At 34.9% G+C, this 16,809-nt stretch overlaps 1 protein-coding gene and 1 long non-coding RNA gene across 4 annotated transcripts in view; one reads left to right on the forward strand and one right to left on the reverse strand.

Moving 5' to 3' along the window:
* Positions 1 to 13,212, forward strand: part of LOC128992355 (UTP--glucose-1-phosphate uridylyltransferase) — a 37,292-nt gene extending 24,080 nt beyond the window's left edge. For all 3 annotated transcript variants that reach the window (XM_054415897.1, XM_054415896.1, XM_054415895.1), the window contains exons 2-11: positions 3,220 to 3,456; positions 4,803 to 4,985; positions 7,037 to 7,242; positions 7,893 to 7,968; positions 8,350 to 8,496; positions 10,046 to 10,184; positions 10,458 to 10,595; positions 11,612 to 11,778; positions 12,289 to 12,393; positions 12,841 to 13,212. In XM_054415897.1, coding sequence (XP_054271872.1) covers positions 3,220 to 3,456; positions 4,803 to 4,985; positions 7,037 to 7,242; positions 7,893 to 7,968; positions 8,350 to 8,496; positions 10,046 to 10,184; positions 10,458 to 10,595; positions 11,612 to 11,778; positions 12,289 to 12,393; positions 12,841 to 12,948 — 1,506 coding nt within the window. In that variant the 3' untranslated portion in view covers positions 12,949 to 13,212. The remainder of the gene's footprint in view (positions 1 to 3,219; positions 3,457 to 4,802; positions 4,986 to 7,036; positions 7,243 to 7,892; positions 7,969 to 8,349; positions 8,497 to 10,045; positions 10,185 to 10,457; positions 10,596 to 11,611; positions 11,779 to 12,288; positions 12,394 to 12,840) is intronic.
* Positions 13,213 to 13,759: 547 nt separating this feature from the next.
* On the reverse strand, positions 13,760 to 16,438 carry LOC128993205 (uncharacterized). The gene is made up of 2 exons (XR_008490739.1): positions 16,332 to 16,438; positions 13,760 to 15,588 (listed from the first exon to the last, which is right to left on the reverse strand). It is a non-coding gene; the product is annotated as an uncharacterized LOC128993205 (long non-coding RNA).
* Between the last annotated feature and the right edge of the window lie 371 nt (positions 16,439 to 16,809).

Genomic DNA, 16,809 nt, shown 5'->3' on the forward strand with positions numbered 1-16,809 from the left:
ATCTTGAATTTGTCACACGTAACTCTCGAGATGGTTTTTAAGTGTGCGGAAAGAGCAACTTGAACTATTGATTAAGATGTCACTCATTTCTGGTCCATTCTTAACTACTGTACCCGATAAGAAATATTTAATTCCTTATTTAGAAATAGAATTAGAAGTAGAAATATTATTTAAGTATATTAGGATAAAACGTTAATAGAATAAATAGTTTGCCTTTTCTACTCCTTTAGTAATTTTTTTACTTATATTTTGTCACATATTTTTTTTAATCATGGGGAAATTTTAAGTAAAATTATGAAAATGCTGAGAAAATATTAGAAAAAGTATATAAATTCTAAAATCTTATTTAGCCTACATTTTGCATCAATCAATTTATTTTGCCACCAACTTTCTCTGATTTGATAATAATGTGACATTTTTGACAATCTATCTAGATTTATATTAATAATACGCTACATGAAACTTAGTGAAGCATAAGGCTTTTTTGTTTTAAGATTTACCCCAACATATTATATACCAAAATGTTCGTCTAAGTTTGTAGATGTGCAAACTGGCTTAAGGTTTTTTCGAAATATATCTTTTTAAGGGTGTGGGCTGCCCTCAAAGTTCCTTCCATAAGGATAACATTGTGATTGATTTGAATGTTATCACATTCTGAAACAGGTGTCAATACATTTGTTTTCCATCAAAAATTAATCCCAGCTGTTTTGTTTGGTTTTGACATGCAAACAGTTTGCAAAAACAGTTAGTTTTTTAAAATACCTAGAAAGCCGGCAAAGGAATGTTGCCTGTAATATAGAAAACGGCGGGAAAAAGTCTTACATTTTATTTTTGTTTAAACATGCCAAGGACGAGACGACAAAGAAATATTGACGGTCGGACACGGCAAGACAATATACGGCAAGTAATGCAAAAAGGAGCCCAGACGTGGAGCTGGAACAGTTAGTGGCAACGTGCTCTTACAAAATTGCACTGACAAATACCAGAATTCAGCAGCATTCACTTAGCGAGATGGCATTAAAATGTCAGAAATGTGGTGCACTACATTTTAAAGAAGAACAAAGAGGACGAGGCAAAGCATTTTCATCCTGCTGCCAGAAAGGAAAAGTGAATCTACTATCATGCCGAGAAAGCCTTTATATCCAGAGTCTACTTAATGGAGCAAATCATGTGGGCAGAAACTACAAAGAGAACATTAGATCGTAAAACTCTGCGCTCGCAAATGCAGTTAACATGGAATCTTCAAGTGCTATCTGGAGAAGAGGAACTTGCAACAACTATTCTATTGAACGTAGGCAATGACACACTGCCGTCCAGTAACGTTAAACAATCAGCATCTGTGTTACCTTCACGATTGTTTAGCATTGGATCACCAGTTGATTTTATATACTCAAGTGAAACTTTAAACAATATAATCTGTGTACAACTTACTGCCAACCCGCTATTCTGTGTCCACTAAATGAAGATTGTTTCGAAAAGACAACGCGATCCTTAAAAAAGTACCAGGCAAAGAAAGAATTTATCTCAGCGTGGTCTCAGTGAACACCAATGATGCTTCTGAACAATTAAAGTTTTCTGTTGAATTCCTTAATAGTCTTGAAGTAAGTGGTCTTCCACGACACAGTATAGCTCTGAAAATTTGCACCTTTGTAATGCTAATGTGAAACCTTAAAACAAGAAAAGGCATAATCAATGATACCTGAATGAAAGTTACTGGCCTGTAAACATTGGATGTGAAGTTTTGACAGGATCGAGCCAAGGCCAGCTAATTTTAATTCCAGTTAAGTTTAAATTTAAGTTAGGCTTTCTCCTTCTGATTCAGTTTTCCCATTTAAACTTGACACGATACCAGTTCCTTATCTGGGTTGCAAATGCAATTACAATAAACAAAAGTCAGGGACAAACCTTTAGAAAGGTAGCACTGAAGCTCCCTAAAACCGGTCATTTCGCATGGACAACTATATGTTGCACCCAGTATTGCAAAAAGCTTCGGCGCAGCAAGGGTTTTCGTTACTGAAACTCACAAACAATTTGTTGACAGTGAAAATTCCATCCATACAACTTAATGTTGTTTTTAAAGACATTTCTGTGTATTTATCTTTAATTATTTTGAACATGTTTTAAAATGTAGCTTAATTATTCTGTCCTTGATTAGTTTTAGTTCCAAATACATTTCATTCAAAATATTCTAATTTATCATTCGTGCGAATTCGCACGGGTCCACCTATTATTGTATTATGTAATTTACTTAAGAAAATAGTAGAAAAAGTTCCTTTTTGTCAACTAAGACAGAACCTCTCGTAATTGGTATTAGCCAATTGACTCCTTGCATTGGCCTAATGTGCCCTTCTTTTCTGCTAAGTTTCCGCTATTCTCCAACAGCGAAAATATCTTTTCTACAGTATTAAATATGATGGTAGTTTGCTTGTCTGCTGCATCCAGGCTCCTCACCACTTATTTGCATCATTTGTAAACAGAATGACACAATTTGCAGCTCCGTAGCTGACGTGTACACTTCGCTTTGTGTTTTTAAATTTTTTGTTAACTATTGAGTCTCTTGCCACATGCCAGATAAGTTTTTATATTACAAGAAACATACCGGATGCTGACATTTATCGCTAGATGACTGAAGGCTATCACCCTAATGCAATGACTGGAAGGCTAAAGTGCGGGAATGGGTTATGGAGTGTAAAAATAGCTGTGAAATCCTATGTGGTCTTCTGTGAGACCAAAACCACAATTCCTTCCTAAATTAACATTTTCATGGCCATTTTTAAACTCCCTAAACTGTTTCTGCACTTTCCCCTTTATCATTGTATCAGGATCATAAACTACAGTCTTCTGGCAATAAATGTCATCATTGGATATGATTCTTGTAGTCAAAAACATATCACTAACCTTAACTCACTTGCGGCGGGAGATTCGATAGTTTTTCTACAGAGACATAGCGAAGTATACATGTCAGCTACAGAGCTGCAAATGGTGTCATTCTGTTCACAAATGATGCCAGTAAGTGGCGAGGAGCCTCGTTGGGGTGTACAAACCAACCAAAGATTGTTACGCAAAAGTACTGCAATACTTCATCTTTTTTTGTCAATGGGCTGAGTATTGAAATTCCTGTTGGGGAGGGGGTTAGAGTAGGTGGAGTGACAGGAAGGACTTTGTATTCTTGTAAGAAATGTTTTAAATTCAGCATCTATGACTTCAACTATTTTCCAGATCCGAAGCCACCAACGGGTTCCATCAGGGTCGCAGGAGTTCATAGAGGTGACCAAGAGAGATGCGGAGAACCGTCTTCAGCTGGAACTGGAGCGGATGCTGGAGAAGACTCCAGAGATTGGGAGGACCAAGTTCCAGAAGGAGTTTGATGGATTTCGGAGGCTGTTTGATAGGTTCCTGAGAGAAACTGGACCGAGCATAGACTGGGGCAAGATTGAAAAACTGCCAGAAGGAGCGGTAAGTCCTAAACTAAATTATGCCTTTATTCCTTTATCTCTACGATAATTTTTTTTTTAATATGAATAGTTTATTAACTTATAGAATAAATTAAAATGTATTCAAAAATGTTACATTGGGCAAATAAGATTACACTTTAAATTCATTTTTGTAAAAAGGTAGTTCAGGTAATGTTTAAAGCAAGGTAGATTGTGTGTAGTGAAATTTATGATAGAACCACCGAGTATACTATAAAATAAAATTTATATCTATAAACTTCATAAGTCTTGTTGAATGACAGTCTTAAAAATAGTAGTCTTCACAATTTATAACAGTTATCAATAGATAGTTTTTTCAAATATATTTGTTGTACCCTCTCAATCCCAAGGGAGCCCAAAATCATCTTTATCTTATCACGAAAGTGTGAACTAAAAAGTCCCCTAAGGCATAATCTGCAAGGCTGTCTCTTCAATTCTTTGAAAAGCCCAAATATAATTTCTTGGAATTCTGTGGAGCTGATACAGTGAATCACCAGCAATCTACTTCCTCATACAAGCCCCACCAAAAAGTTATCTTGTCTTTTCAACACAGATGAAGCAGGGCTGACATGAGTGGACGGAAGTGTTTAACTACAAAAGATCCAACAATACGATTTTAATACTATTTAAAGGTTCTTCCAAAGGAAGAGGTACCAGATAACATACTAATAACAACTCCGATGACGTACGGTATAGGAAATATTTTATTCATTGAATGATCAACCATTTTTGGTAACTAACGCAATTAATATCATTATTGTTTTTACACTGATTACTCTTTAAACAATGCTAAATGCTCAAAATATGTATAATTTCACTTAATTTATCGCAGTTGGATGAATTAGCGTAAGCCTTGTAAGTAACTGTCGATTTTGACAGGTTTCACCTAGTATTTATAATATTATCATAACCCATATCAATCCTTACAGTAGTAGTTTACAATGATTATAGTTTAGATGCCTGTTATGTTATGGTTTAGATGCCTCGTACATCAAATCAACAGTCACAATTTTTTACAGAAAATAGGATAAAATTATGTTAATCACTTTATATTTTAATCTGGGACCAATGTGTCCAACATGCGGCAAGTCTATGGTAGTGTTGTATCGATTGTCCACCAATGAGTCATCTGCCTAGTGCCACTGTCTTATACGTTTTTATTGAAAAATCGTACCATCTAGTTTTTTTATTATCGGAATGGAGTCATCTGGTCCCAATTGATCCGGATAAATTGAGTTCTACTGTATAAGGTAAGGATGTACAACTGAAAGATAATATAACTCATTTCATTCTATAGGTATGTTAATTGTCAATCTGTCGTTTCTCCAGGTGAGAGACTATGGCACTCTGGAGACCCCGTCAGCAGACAAGATACATGAGATGTTGAGCAAACTGATCGTAGTGAAGCTCAACGGAGGTCTGGGTACGTCCATGGGCTGTCACGGGCCCAAGTCTGTCATACCTGTCAGGAGTGACTTCACCTTTTTGGACCTGACTGTGCAGCAGATAGAGGTAATCTGATAACGAGTCTCTTGTACAACCAAAATAACAACTACCGGTATCCAAAAAAATGGCCTAAAGAAATTTGTTTAACACCAAAATGCATATTTGGCAAAACGATAGAAAGTGAAGTGACAAAAAAGAAAAATGGTGCACAGGGTTTGTGGTTAAGGTTGTTAACTGCCACATAATGCAAACATACTACTACCCTCCTACTTTATGATTTAGTCTGGGTAGAAGTAGATGGAAACAGATGCTAGTCTGTCAGTGTTCAAAATGGTGGTGATATGGCAAAATTTTCCAAAAAATAAAAATAAATATGGAAGTGAAAAACCAATCAGTAAAAATGTGCTGTAGATTTTACAAAAACAGAATTGACCTACCTTACATGTGTGTCAGGATTTAACATTCTGTTACATATAACCTTAGCATCGCTTTTGTTACATCACTGCCTTACTGTCATAATCAGTTTAAGAAATGTTGAAAAATTCCTGTTTAACTTGATATTATAGTAATTTGTAATGACCTCCCAACTTTATTTTCTGCTGACCGAGATTATTCAGTAGGTCTATTAAGAGATTATCCTATATCTTATACCTGACATTTTTCTAAAACCATAGATTTTTAAATCGGCCTAGATAAAAGTTGTAGGCCTAGATTACAATTCAAAGAAAACCTTTTTGACACAAATATAATAGGTCATAGACCAACTTTTCCTTAAGATTCAAATAAAAGGAAAACAAAATTGAAATATTTTACCACTTTTACTGATGGTACAAATCTAAGTTTTGTTCTTCAGTTCTAATACAAAGTTTACTTATTGTAGATTTAAATTGTCTTTTGAACTTCTATTACTACTTTTTGTAAATTTTCCACTCTGAGTAAAAATTTTTCCTGCTAATACTGTTAGAAATCTAAACACAATTTTTAGCTCAGCAATATAGCTTGCCTGCTACACAGTAATTGTAGTGTAAACAGCAACAACTGAGTATTGTGATCGTTAAAGTAGTTCTAGTTTGCAAACTTGCCAGACTGGTTGCTGTTACACATACTAGTTGACGTTTAAATACCGGTACAACTGCAGCTGCAAGAAAAATGGTTTCAATAATATAAATCAATAGGTTTTCTATTGTGTTGTCTCTCTTTAAAAATAGGTTGATGTAGCCTAAATTCATCTAGTGCTGGACCTATTTGTATCAATGTTAAAAAATATTGACTTCGATGGTTAAATATTTTAATTACATGGTACAAATTCTAAACAATTATTAGCCTAAATTTTAGTACTAGTGAAACACAGGTACATATACTCATGTTATGAACACTCTGTATAATACCATGACATATTGGTATTAGTTATTTTTATTTAATTATCTTGAAACCCTGTTGTTTGAATAATTTTATTGTAACTTTCTCTGGTGTGTGTTTTTACACATTTGGCACTTTAGTAAGGTGGAGAATTTCAATATCTAGTCCTTAGAGGGTGATACAATTCAGTACATATTAATGCTCATAACCTTGCCGTTATGTTAGTCCTGCCAGATATATATTTAAAAAATGTTTGTAATTTATTATTGTAAAACCCTCGTCTAACGTTCAAGTTCAATGTTGAGTAATTGAAGACTTCAATAAATTGCTTTATTAGGTTTCAATTCAACCTTTGACTCAATAGTCAGTGATTCAACCAATCTTTCTTTTGCAGTTAATTAGTGCACATAACAATTGGTGATCAAATACTTGCTCATGAATTTATTAAACACTGTCGTTACAAAATAAAAAATTAAAAAAAACTGGGCCCTCTCCAGGGATCCAGATAGATTTTCTGATTTTGTAAGCTCTTCTATTGGTTTGTGACAAAGTTTTCAGGTTTTACAAAAATAAAATCTCTACATTTCTGACAAAGGATTTTATCGTTCTTTTGCCGTATGACGTGATTGTGTGTGACTCCTTGTTAGCCTGAAGATGGTTCAAACTAAGATATGAAACTAGTTGCCACTACAGCAACGGAGGATTTCTTTAGGCAGTTATTCAAACAATTTCACTTAAAAAACTGTAATTGTGTGCAGCATCTCAACAAAAAGTACAAGGTGAATGTGCCGTTGGTGCTGATGAACTCTTTCAACACTGACGAGGACACGCAGAAGATCATCCGCAAGTACCAGGGTCTGCAAGTGGAGATCTACACGTTCCAACAGAGCTGCTACCCTCGTATTAACAAGGACACACTGCTGCCTGTCGCCAAGAACATCAGCATCCACGAAGACTTGGACTCGTGAGTATAAGTGGAACCTTTGAATTTGACTTCTAGGTAATCCCTTCCTGGTCAGGGCATCGACTAGTAACCTTAATAGTAGGCCTATATTGTTGAGGAGATCCACTTCTGTAGTATGTAGGCTATTTTATAAGCTGGGCCGTTCAGTAAATAGGGCTTGTGGGGTTATTAAAGGCCACTAATGATCCTGAGAAAAGTCAGAAGCTATTTGAAACAAGACTCAGCTGTCCTTGATCATTGGGCTTTTAATGGTTCTGAATGGTGCAAGCTTATCTTGGTCAATGATAAAACTGTCATCTCATTTATTCAACTATTATCCTCCACTACGAGGACCTACGAGGCAAAAAATTAACTGAGATTTGTGACGCCCCATCAGTAAGTAGTAAGCATTATCCTCCACTAATCTTTGCCTTTTTGTTCTTAAAGAGATTGGCGGTTTTTTGTACCTTCAATTTTCTCATCCACATAAGCATGGAGTGCAGAAAGGGGTGAGCCTGAACAGTAAAAGAATGAACTGAACTTATAAATTTAAGTTTTGCAGAAGAAAACGCACCTGCGGTTTCCCAATCTGTTATGCAACCAATTCACCACAGTAATTTGTAAAATTTGTTTGTAATTTTTTTACTTATTGGAAATATTTGTTGGTACAGGTGGTACCCTCCTGGCCATGGAGACTTCTACGAGAGTTTCAGCAATTCTGGTCTTCTCACTAAGTTCTTGGAGCAGGTCAGTGCTTCAATTTTATAGAACTAGTTCATGCATAGCCTAATAAATTGCATTATAAATATTTTTAAACATTTTTAAAACATTTCTTCGTCATGTAGGGTTGATATACTGATGACTCTTTGCTACTATTCACTTTATGTAAAGAGATGTAATACTCTATATGACCTTTTCTTTTGTTCTGTTCTGGCACAAAAAAAAATGCAAAATGATACTTTACACTATGATTATAATATTTAATTTTCACTTACAAGCAATTGGGTTCTAAAAAGTTTAAAAACAGATATTGAGTGATTTATCAATAGCAATGGTCTGAACAATGTGTTTTTAAAGTGAACTTTAAGTTGACCCCATATATTTCTAACTGACCACTTGTTGCTGTAGGGGCGAGAGTACTGTTTTATCTCCAACATAGACAACCTGGGCGCCACCGTGGATGTGAGCATCTTCAACCACATGTTGAACTCTCCCCCGGACTTCCGGCCAGAGTTTGTCATGGAGATCACTGACAAGACTAAGGCTGATGTCAAGGTAATTCATTTACTTTTGGTACTAAGTTCAATCTTTGTTTGGATAGAAGGTTGTATAAGCCACTTAACAGAGTCGGCTACTGTAAAAATTGTCCTCCTTAACTTTATTCCTTAGTCTTTGTTACAGTGATGTAACAGTATATAGTTATAGTATAAGTGATATTTTAATTTTTTTTAACTTTGTATGTATGTTAAGGTAGACAAGACCCGTGTCATAAAAAAAGTTCATCTCGATTCAACTTCAAATTTCAAAATGGCGGCCATTTTAGTTTTTTTTTTTAACTTAAATTACTCAAAAACTGCTAATGTTATGAAAAAATGTCCAGAACACTTTTATTTAGCATTTTTCATTCCCTATCAAACAATACCAAGTTCAAAACGATTGAATAAGAAATAGCTGAAATATTAGGATTTTAGTTGTAAAATACGGTAGAATAAGGCAGAAGCTAGTCAGGTTTGCCCCATTTTACAACTAAAAATCGTAATATTTCAGCTATTTCTTATTCGATCTTTTGAACTTGGCATCGTTTGATAGGTAAATTAAAAATCCAAAATATAAGTGACCTTGGCATTTTTTCATAAAACCAGTCATTTTCGAGTAATTTGAGTTTTAAAGTTTTAAATGGCTGCCATTTTTAAATTTTAAGTTGAATCGAGATGAATGATTCACCGAGATGAAAAAAGATAAAAATGTTTATGTAAAAAATACAAAATGGCGGATATCTGGTTAACGAAGCGATTTTGGAAAAAATTTTATTCTTGATTTTCTCTTTATTTTGAACCAAGGAATCCCTAGGTAAAATACGTCCCCACCTTTTTTGAACACCCTGTATATGCCCTACCTTCATTTTTAAAGACGCTAGTTTTAGCTCGGAGCTGTTTCACACTTTACTTCAAGCTAGTCCTATTGGTGGTATTTGAACCCAGGACCTCGGACACCAAAGCCAAGCTCTGCCACTAGACCAGCTTGCTCCCCCAGTATAAGTGATATAAAAAAAATTCTATTACTCAATTGGTTTTAAAATTTTGTATATTTTGCCAGTTTCATTAATTGACATCAACACTCTCTGTCAGTGTTTTAATTCAACATTTATTTTCATTTTAAAACTTTCTACCACTTAACATGGGAATGGGACAGCTACTTTTACAACCTTTATGCCAACAAAAGGTCACATTTCTTTTAGCTATCAGGTCTTACCATTTTTCTATTGTTAAAATTGCCAACATTTATCTTGGGTTAAGCACACAATAATAAATATTCGAGAATTGATTGCTCCAGTAAATCTAAATGCCCAATCATTCTTTGCTTTCTAGATCGGTAAGTGAAGTCTGTAAGGGCTGAAGTGAGTCCTGAACCACAACAGATTTATCACATAGCTGCAGCTGGAAACCATTTGTGATGGACCAGAATTGAATTGGAACCTCCAGGACATAAGTCTCATACAGTACTCTAATCCCCAGACCTAGCTAGTGTTATATGTATTCATTTACCTTACTTTTAATTTTTTTAATGGATTTGTTTTATTAATTTATTATTTCTTTTTTTCCAGGGTGGTACTCTGATTCAATATGAGAGTAAACTGAGACTGCTCGAGATCGCTCAGGTACCAAAGGATCACATAGATGAGTTCAAATCCATCAAGAAATTCAAGTTTTTCAACACAAACAACCTTTGGATTAAATTAGATGGTAAGTGTGTGTTTCGAGTGTTGCATGGATCTATTTAGCTTCTAAATGACATTTACATTACCTTGTAAATTAGATATTTACTAGTTTCGATAGTTTTTTCTCTCTTTTCATATGAAATCAGATAGAGTATTATTAAGTGAGAAAAAAAGGAATGTTGAATTTTACTCCAAAAAATGTTTCAGTGTAATTTTGTACGACAGTATTTTTAAGACTAAACATTCTTCTGTGTTTATCTATAATATTGTCAACTCACCTTTGTGTACTTCATTGCAGCGATTGACCGAGTGTTGAGAGAAAACTCATTGAGTATGGAGATCATTGTGAACCCAAAGACTCTGGACAACAATGTTCCTGTCATCCAACTGGAGACGGCCGTCGGAGCGGCAATGAAGAGCTTCGAGAGAGGCCTTGGTGAGTGAGGAAAACCACTTGTAAACAAGAGTTACAGTTTGCCAGTAATAGAAGGAGAGGATTGTTAAAAGAATTATTGCAGAAGTTTTCTGTCAAATCATGTTGAGTTCTCTATTAGCTGGCTATGTATCTGAATTAGTAATTTAGTATCATCAGAATACAATACCCCCTTAACCGATTCCTAATGGGGTCGGACAAAAGTCAGATAACTCATAAGGTTGGTTATAACGGGCAATCCCTAAAAATTTAAAACAACGAAGTGTTATTAATTTATAATTATATAAACATTATTCTGAAGTGGTGGGTGCATTAGTTACAAAATAAACTACACATAGGCCTATCTCCTTTTAGTGAATTTCCCATATAGGGAATAAGCTATTACCGTAGTACTCATAGTAAGACCTGGACCCGAGACCGATTTATTTTTTTGTTTTGAGGTCCCTAGAGGCCAATAACACCATCTGTTCAAATTCATATATATATTGTGTGTGTCCGTTAGCACAATAACTCAAACAAAATTGATCCAATTTTGATGAATTTTGGTATAAAAGTGTAAACCTATTTTATTCTAACGAGTTCGCGAACCAGCATGTATGGACAGGTTGACTATGGGAACAGGGGTTTATGGGGTTAAAATTGCTTTTCCTATTTTTGACCCAAAAAACATAACATTTAGCAATTTCTTTCCAAACCATTTTGTAGAACTTAAAAAAACAAATGATTTAGTATCATTCCAAAAAACTGTAAATTTAAAATTCTTATGGAGAATAAGTAAACTGTTGTAGTTTGCTTGTTTATGAACATACTTTGATCAAATTACTGGACTTGATTTTAACTATTCATGTAGAATGGTATAATGGGAGGATGGAGAATGGTGGCGTCGTCGCTATACCTGCAGTTTGCACTAGATGCGGAAAAATACTGCCACTCATTATTCATTATTGGGTCAACACCTCCCTGCTCCCTATATTTCTTGCAGTGCATCACCCAACTGACACGTCTCTGTCGCTTGTCAGGTATAAATGTTCCTCGTAGTCGGTTCCTCCCTGTCAAGAAGACGTCAGATCTGATGCTGGTGATGAGCAACTTGTACAGTCTGGACCACGGGTCCCTAGTGATGAGTCCGCAGCGAATGTTCCCCACTACACCCCTCGTCAAACTGGGCGACAACCACTTCTCCAAGGTAAGTGAACTCTATCTACTGCAGTTTTTTTCTACTGTATTCATTTAGGTTCACCTTGAAGTTTGGAGCATGCCATGTATTTCAAGTGGCAGTTTCAAAAATACTAGCTATCTTAAAAATATCAGTAACCTTGAGACACTTCTTTTCTCATTACTTGTGTTTTTACTACTTAAGGTGACTAAACTAAAGTCAAAATCCAAGTCAGAGTTAAAATACAGATCTCTCTTAATAAAAACACTAAGATTATAAAAATATATGAAATGTATTTCAGCCCCTTTACAAGGTGTTGTGAGGACGGTTGAATGTTGACAGCTAGTGTATTGTTGAATTGATAAATGATTGGCCTGGAAAGCCAAACATTGTTTTTATCAAGATGTTGGAGGGGGTTTGAGGATCACCTTTGTAAAAGGATACGATGACAAATTATTTAATTTATGACTAGAATGTCACAAATTAATGTGAAGACTTTATTTTATATTTCCTTCTTTTGGTGACTATTTTAACTTTCAGGTTAAAGAGTTTTTGAGTCGCTTCGCCACAATCCCAGACATGCTTGAGTTGGACCATCTTACTGTGTCGGGGGATGTCACTTTTGGGAAAAGTGTCTCACTGAAGGTAAACCTTTTTGCTCTTAAAAGTCTATAATGAATTAAACTGTAGTGTGTGTTCAAAATGTTGAATGCACATAGCTCTTGGACAAATTTCTTGGAGTAGAATATTTGTATGTACTCACAATAGATGTCATAGTTAGAATGTTAATGTCATTGTTCTCCTATGTTAATGTTAAATGTTCACTGACAATTGATTTCAACCTACCGTATTATCTATGATCGAGTACAGTAAGCATTTTGAAAATGCTCATAAATGTTTTTCAATTCTAATGAGAAATGTTTAAAAACGCTAATATGTGGTTGAAATTCAAGCTAATCACAAGTTTGTCCCATATAACAACATTTGTACTATTGTATAGAGTAAAATGTACAGTATTATTCGACTTTTACGTGGTTTTGAATTCATACAGATATATTTGTGCTAAGTATTAAACATCTTTGGCTTTCACAGGGAACTGTCATCATAATTGCGAATCACGGAGATAGGATTGACATTCCAGCCGGGGCGAATCTGGAGAACAAAATCGTCTCGGGTAACCTGAGAATACTGGATCACTAGATGCAGGTTCAGCAGCACTGAGAGCACATCTAGATCGCACAAAGACTAGTCTAAAGTGCCATTTGTACATAAATTATATTGTATATTGTGATCATTATGTTAGGAATCAACCATACCGTATATATATATATATATATATGTTTTATTGAATTTGTTACAGTTTATTCTTCACACTAGATATCTAAAGTTAAGTTGTCGAACAACTTCAGTTATTTATATTTTGTTATTTAGCCTAGCTAAAATAAATCAAATATCTACTTTCAAGTGAACTTTTTTATTTTTTATATCCTGCAATGTTTCTAAACCATGATTCGTTAAACAGCCTGTTTGATCGTAGCTGTGTATAAAATCAATTCAGGCATGATTTTTGCTTACATTTATTTAGATGTTGATAGTCTCTGAAGCAGCTGAGTTTATTCTTAATTTTTGTATCAATCAATCAATTATGGGGACGCCGTGCAACAGTGCTCATGTTGTACCCTTGGTTAGCAATGTTTTGATTGTTAATATTATTGTTTGCACTTTAGAAGAGCTAGTTTTCTGCTTGAGGAACCTATCCTTTTTTTCTAGATAGGTGATCCCTCTGCTTAAGGGGTGTTCCAAAACACCAGTTTTATGGCATCAATAAAAGCCATTGATAGGATTTTAACTCAATCTTACGCTTTAACCACAAAAAGAGCCATAGCATTTCTTCGAAAATGCTTTAAGTTGCTCAAGCCAATATTTGTTCATTCTGTGTGTTGAACATACTCTTTTTAAGACAGAACTTGCTTACTATGGGAGCAGGGTTGAAAATAAAAACCATAAACCGTGTCACTGTATATAATTTTATTTGTCTTTTTTTTTCACAAACAAATTTGGCATAGGCTACAATTGTCATGGAAGGAGTCAATTTGACAAAGTAGGCCTATATATTTTAATATCTTTAAATAAACATTCAATTTATTTTATAATCAACCTAAACTAAGTTTCAACCCAAATAAATCATGGATGTAAATATGCAGTCATTTTTAGAACATAATTCACAATGGTTAAAAAACCAATAGGCTATATTTCGCGAGTGCAAAATCAATTTAATAGACCTATGTATCCCAGTACAAAAGCACACTGAACTTAAGTCATATTAAGTATGTCTAAACTAGTCTATAACTTATAGGAATCATAAATAGGAAACTTATTATCTACATTTTTGTCTTTTTACATCAGACCCTGTTTTCAAGGACATAAAAATTCAGCATTTTCGTCATGAGTGCTTGCAACTAATTAGTAATTATGAGACCAATAATTTTATTTGATGGATCAGAGGTCTATAAAAACAGTGACATAATAATAGTAACATAATAATAAACCATCCATGACATAAATAAACGTTATACTTGAACCATTTTGATCTTAAAAAGGCTACCTAAGTACACTCTCGTTTATCCAAACCCTTGGATTATTCAAAGCTATTTCAGGCCTAAATATATTTATTTTTTAATTTCTAACAGAAAACAATAACACATACAAAACAAAAAACACATAAAAAATCCCCACATACACATAAAATTAACACATAAAATTTGTGTAAATTACGTTATTAACGTATGTTTCTGTTTAAAAGTAAAAATATCAATTAGTTAAAATGAATACTTTAAATTCAAATAATCATTACAAGTATTCAACTTAAACGCGCGGGAGATCCTCAATAACCTTGAAAATAAAAATCACATAGTACTAGTTTGACCACTAAACCGTTGGCAAGTAGAGCCATCTGCAGAACGTAAACAATAGCAGTGTATTTCCACTCAAAGTTTTGATTCCAATAACCTTGGTTAATCGGGAGTGTACTGTAATAAATGCAGTGGATAATTAACGTATACACTAGGGATGGGAAATTATCTCTAGTTTTGTTCTAAAACTGCTTTTGTCCGTGATTCCCAAGCTACAGACAGCCGTTCATTTGCTATGTCATCAACTGACTGCAATTATAAGCAGACTCAGGCATCAGAGCTGCTGGACATCACTAAGATAAGGCTTAACTACATTTATGACAGCTGATTTTACAATGGTACAGCTCCAGTTGTTATACTTGTAGCATTGACTATTGGATACTGTAGCTTACAAAAAGCACTTTAAAGTATAAGTAAATTTGGAGTATGAACTCGTATTTTTAGCTTGTGTTAAAATAGTTTCACAAATTGTAATCGACTGGCCCTTAATTTTATGAACTAGTACTCTTCTTTATTTAGGAGCATCTCTTGGCAGTCAAGAGAATGATTTAAGAAAACTTGCACTACTTTTCTTCCAACCTTGGCTTAATATCGGCAGTTTATATGCTCTAATTACAAATTATTCAATGACAAATTACCTAGACGTAGCAATGAACTTAAGTAGCATTGATATAAGTGTCCTCCTTTATTTTTATGTAAATAATGTGGCAACATCTAAATTATGGCTAAAAAGTTGTTCCTCCTCCTTAACAAATAATGTACCATGAGAGTCTTATTACACGAGGTAGTCTAGCGATGGATCTGGCTGCTCAGCTTGCTAAGGACTACTATTGATTCTTATATGGACGTTTTTACACGAGGGTAGCCAACGTGGCCACACTTTGGCTACCGAGCCCCTACGCCACTCCGGTCGCCACTGGCCATAAAACTGGAAACATTAAAAAAGTAATTAAAAAACATATTTCTCATTCTGGCTACTGAACTGGCTACTAGGTTTGGTAGCCAATGCGTTGCCAGCTACTGCCGCTGGCGATGTCGCCAGCCTACCTCGTGTAATAAGAGCCTAAGTTGTCTTACCCATAAACCAATCTTGCAAACAAATTGTCACCCACAGATTCATTTACAATTCGGTAGTTTTTACTTACCGTTTCTTATTAGGAACTGACTTAAACCATAGACAAAAATAATTAAATATAGACTGTCAGCTGTGCTGCGGTTACCATAGGTTCTGGCGCACACCGCTGGGAGCGTCATGTAGTTACGGTGTACGCGCTACGTAAACTACACGGCGCTCCCAGCGGTGTGCACCTATGGTGACCGCAGCACGGCTGACGGTCTATATTTAATTCTTGTTGTCTATGCTTAAACTCTTGAGTACTGTACACAAAAATTAATAAAATCAACAATAGACTCTCATTATACTGTATTGTGTTTACTTTTATCTCGATTGAAAAGTCTTCTCCATGAAAATGCATAATAAGACGTTATACAATTTGAACTTTCTGCCCCACTTGAGCCTCTACAAATATCTAATCTGTTAGTATCTAAGTTTGTGTAGACGTTTCATCTGCCCATATTTATATGTCATCCAGCTTGACAAGAACAACTTTTTCAATATGATAAATTTTTAACTTAATAACCTTATACTTACGATTAGGCACAGTATCTTACCTCAAAACTAAATCACAGTTTAATTGATTATCAATCATGAAATTATAAATAATTGTTCCTATCACACATTGCTTGCAATTACTAGGCCTATTTCACTTAGTGTCGAACACATTACACTTCAAATGCAACAGTATTCAATTTCAAATAGGGAGTTTTGTCACCTTCCTTCAAAGGAATCATTACAAGGTAAGGGAGAGCAAGTATTATAACTAAGTAAAGGTAATACGGAATCGGTGGCGTTGAGCCGAATGGCCACAGCCAAATGCCTCTCCGGAATCCATCTCTAATGTGATGAGAGAAAATCGAAACCCATGTCAACCAACCAAACCTCCAGACTTTGGGTGAGTCGTAAAACCAGCCAACGGCAAGGCACCCGCCCAGAATAACGAGAGGTAGAGTGGTGCAATGTAAAGGTGGTCTTCTTTTACCGAGGTTCAAGGCATTCTGAAAACAAAACAATTTTTTTACAGAAAAAACA

Source organism: Macrosteles quadrilineatus, unplaced genomic scaffold, assembly GCF_028750875.1.
Source record: "Macrosteles quadrilineatus isolate MER2022 unplaced genomic scaffold, UCM_ALF_1.0 Scaffold_4__1_contigs__length_99947679, whole genome shotgun sequence".
Classification (NCBI taxonomy): Eukaryota; Metazoa; Arthropoda; class Insecta; order Hemiptera; family Cicadellidae; genus Macrosteles; species Macrosteles quadrilineatus.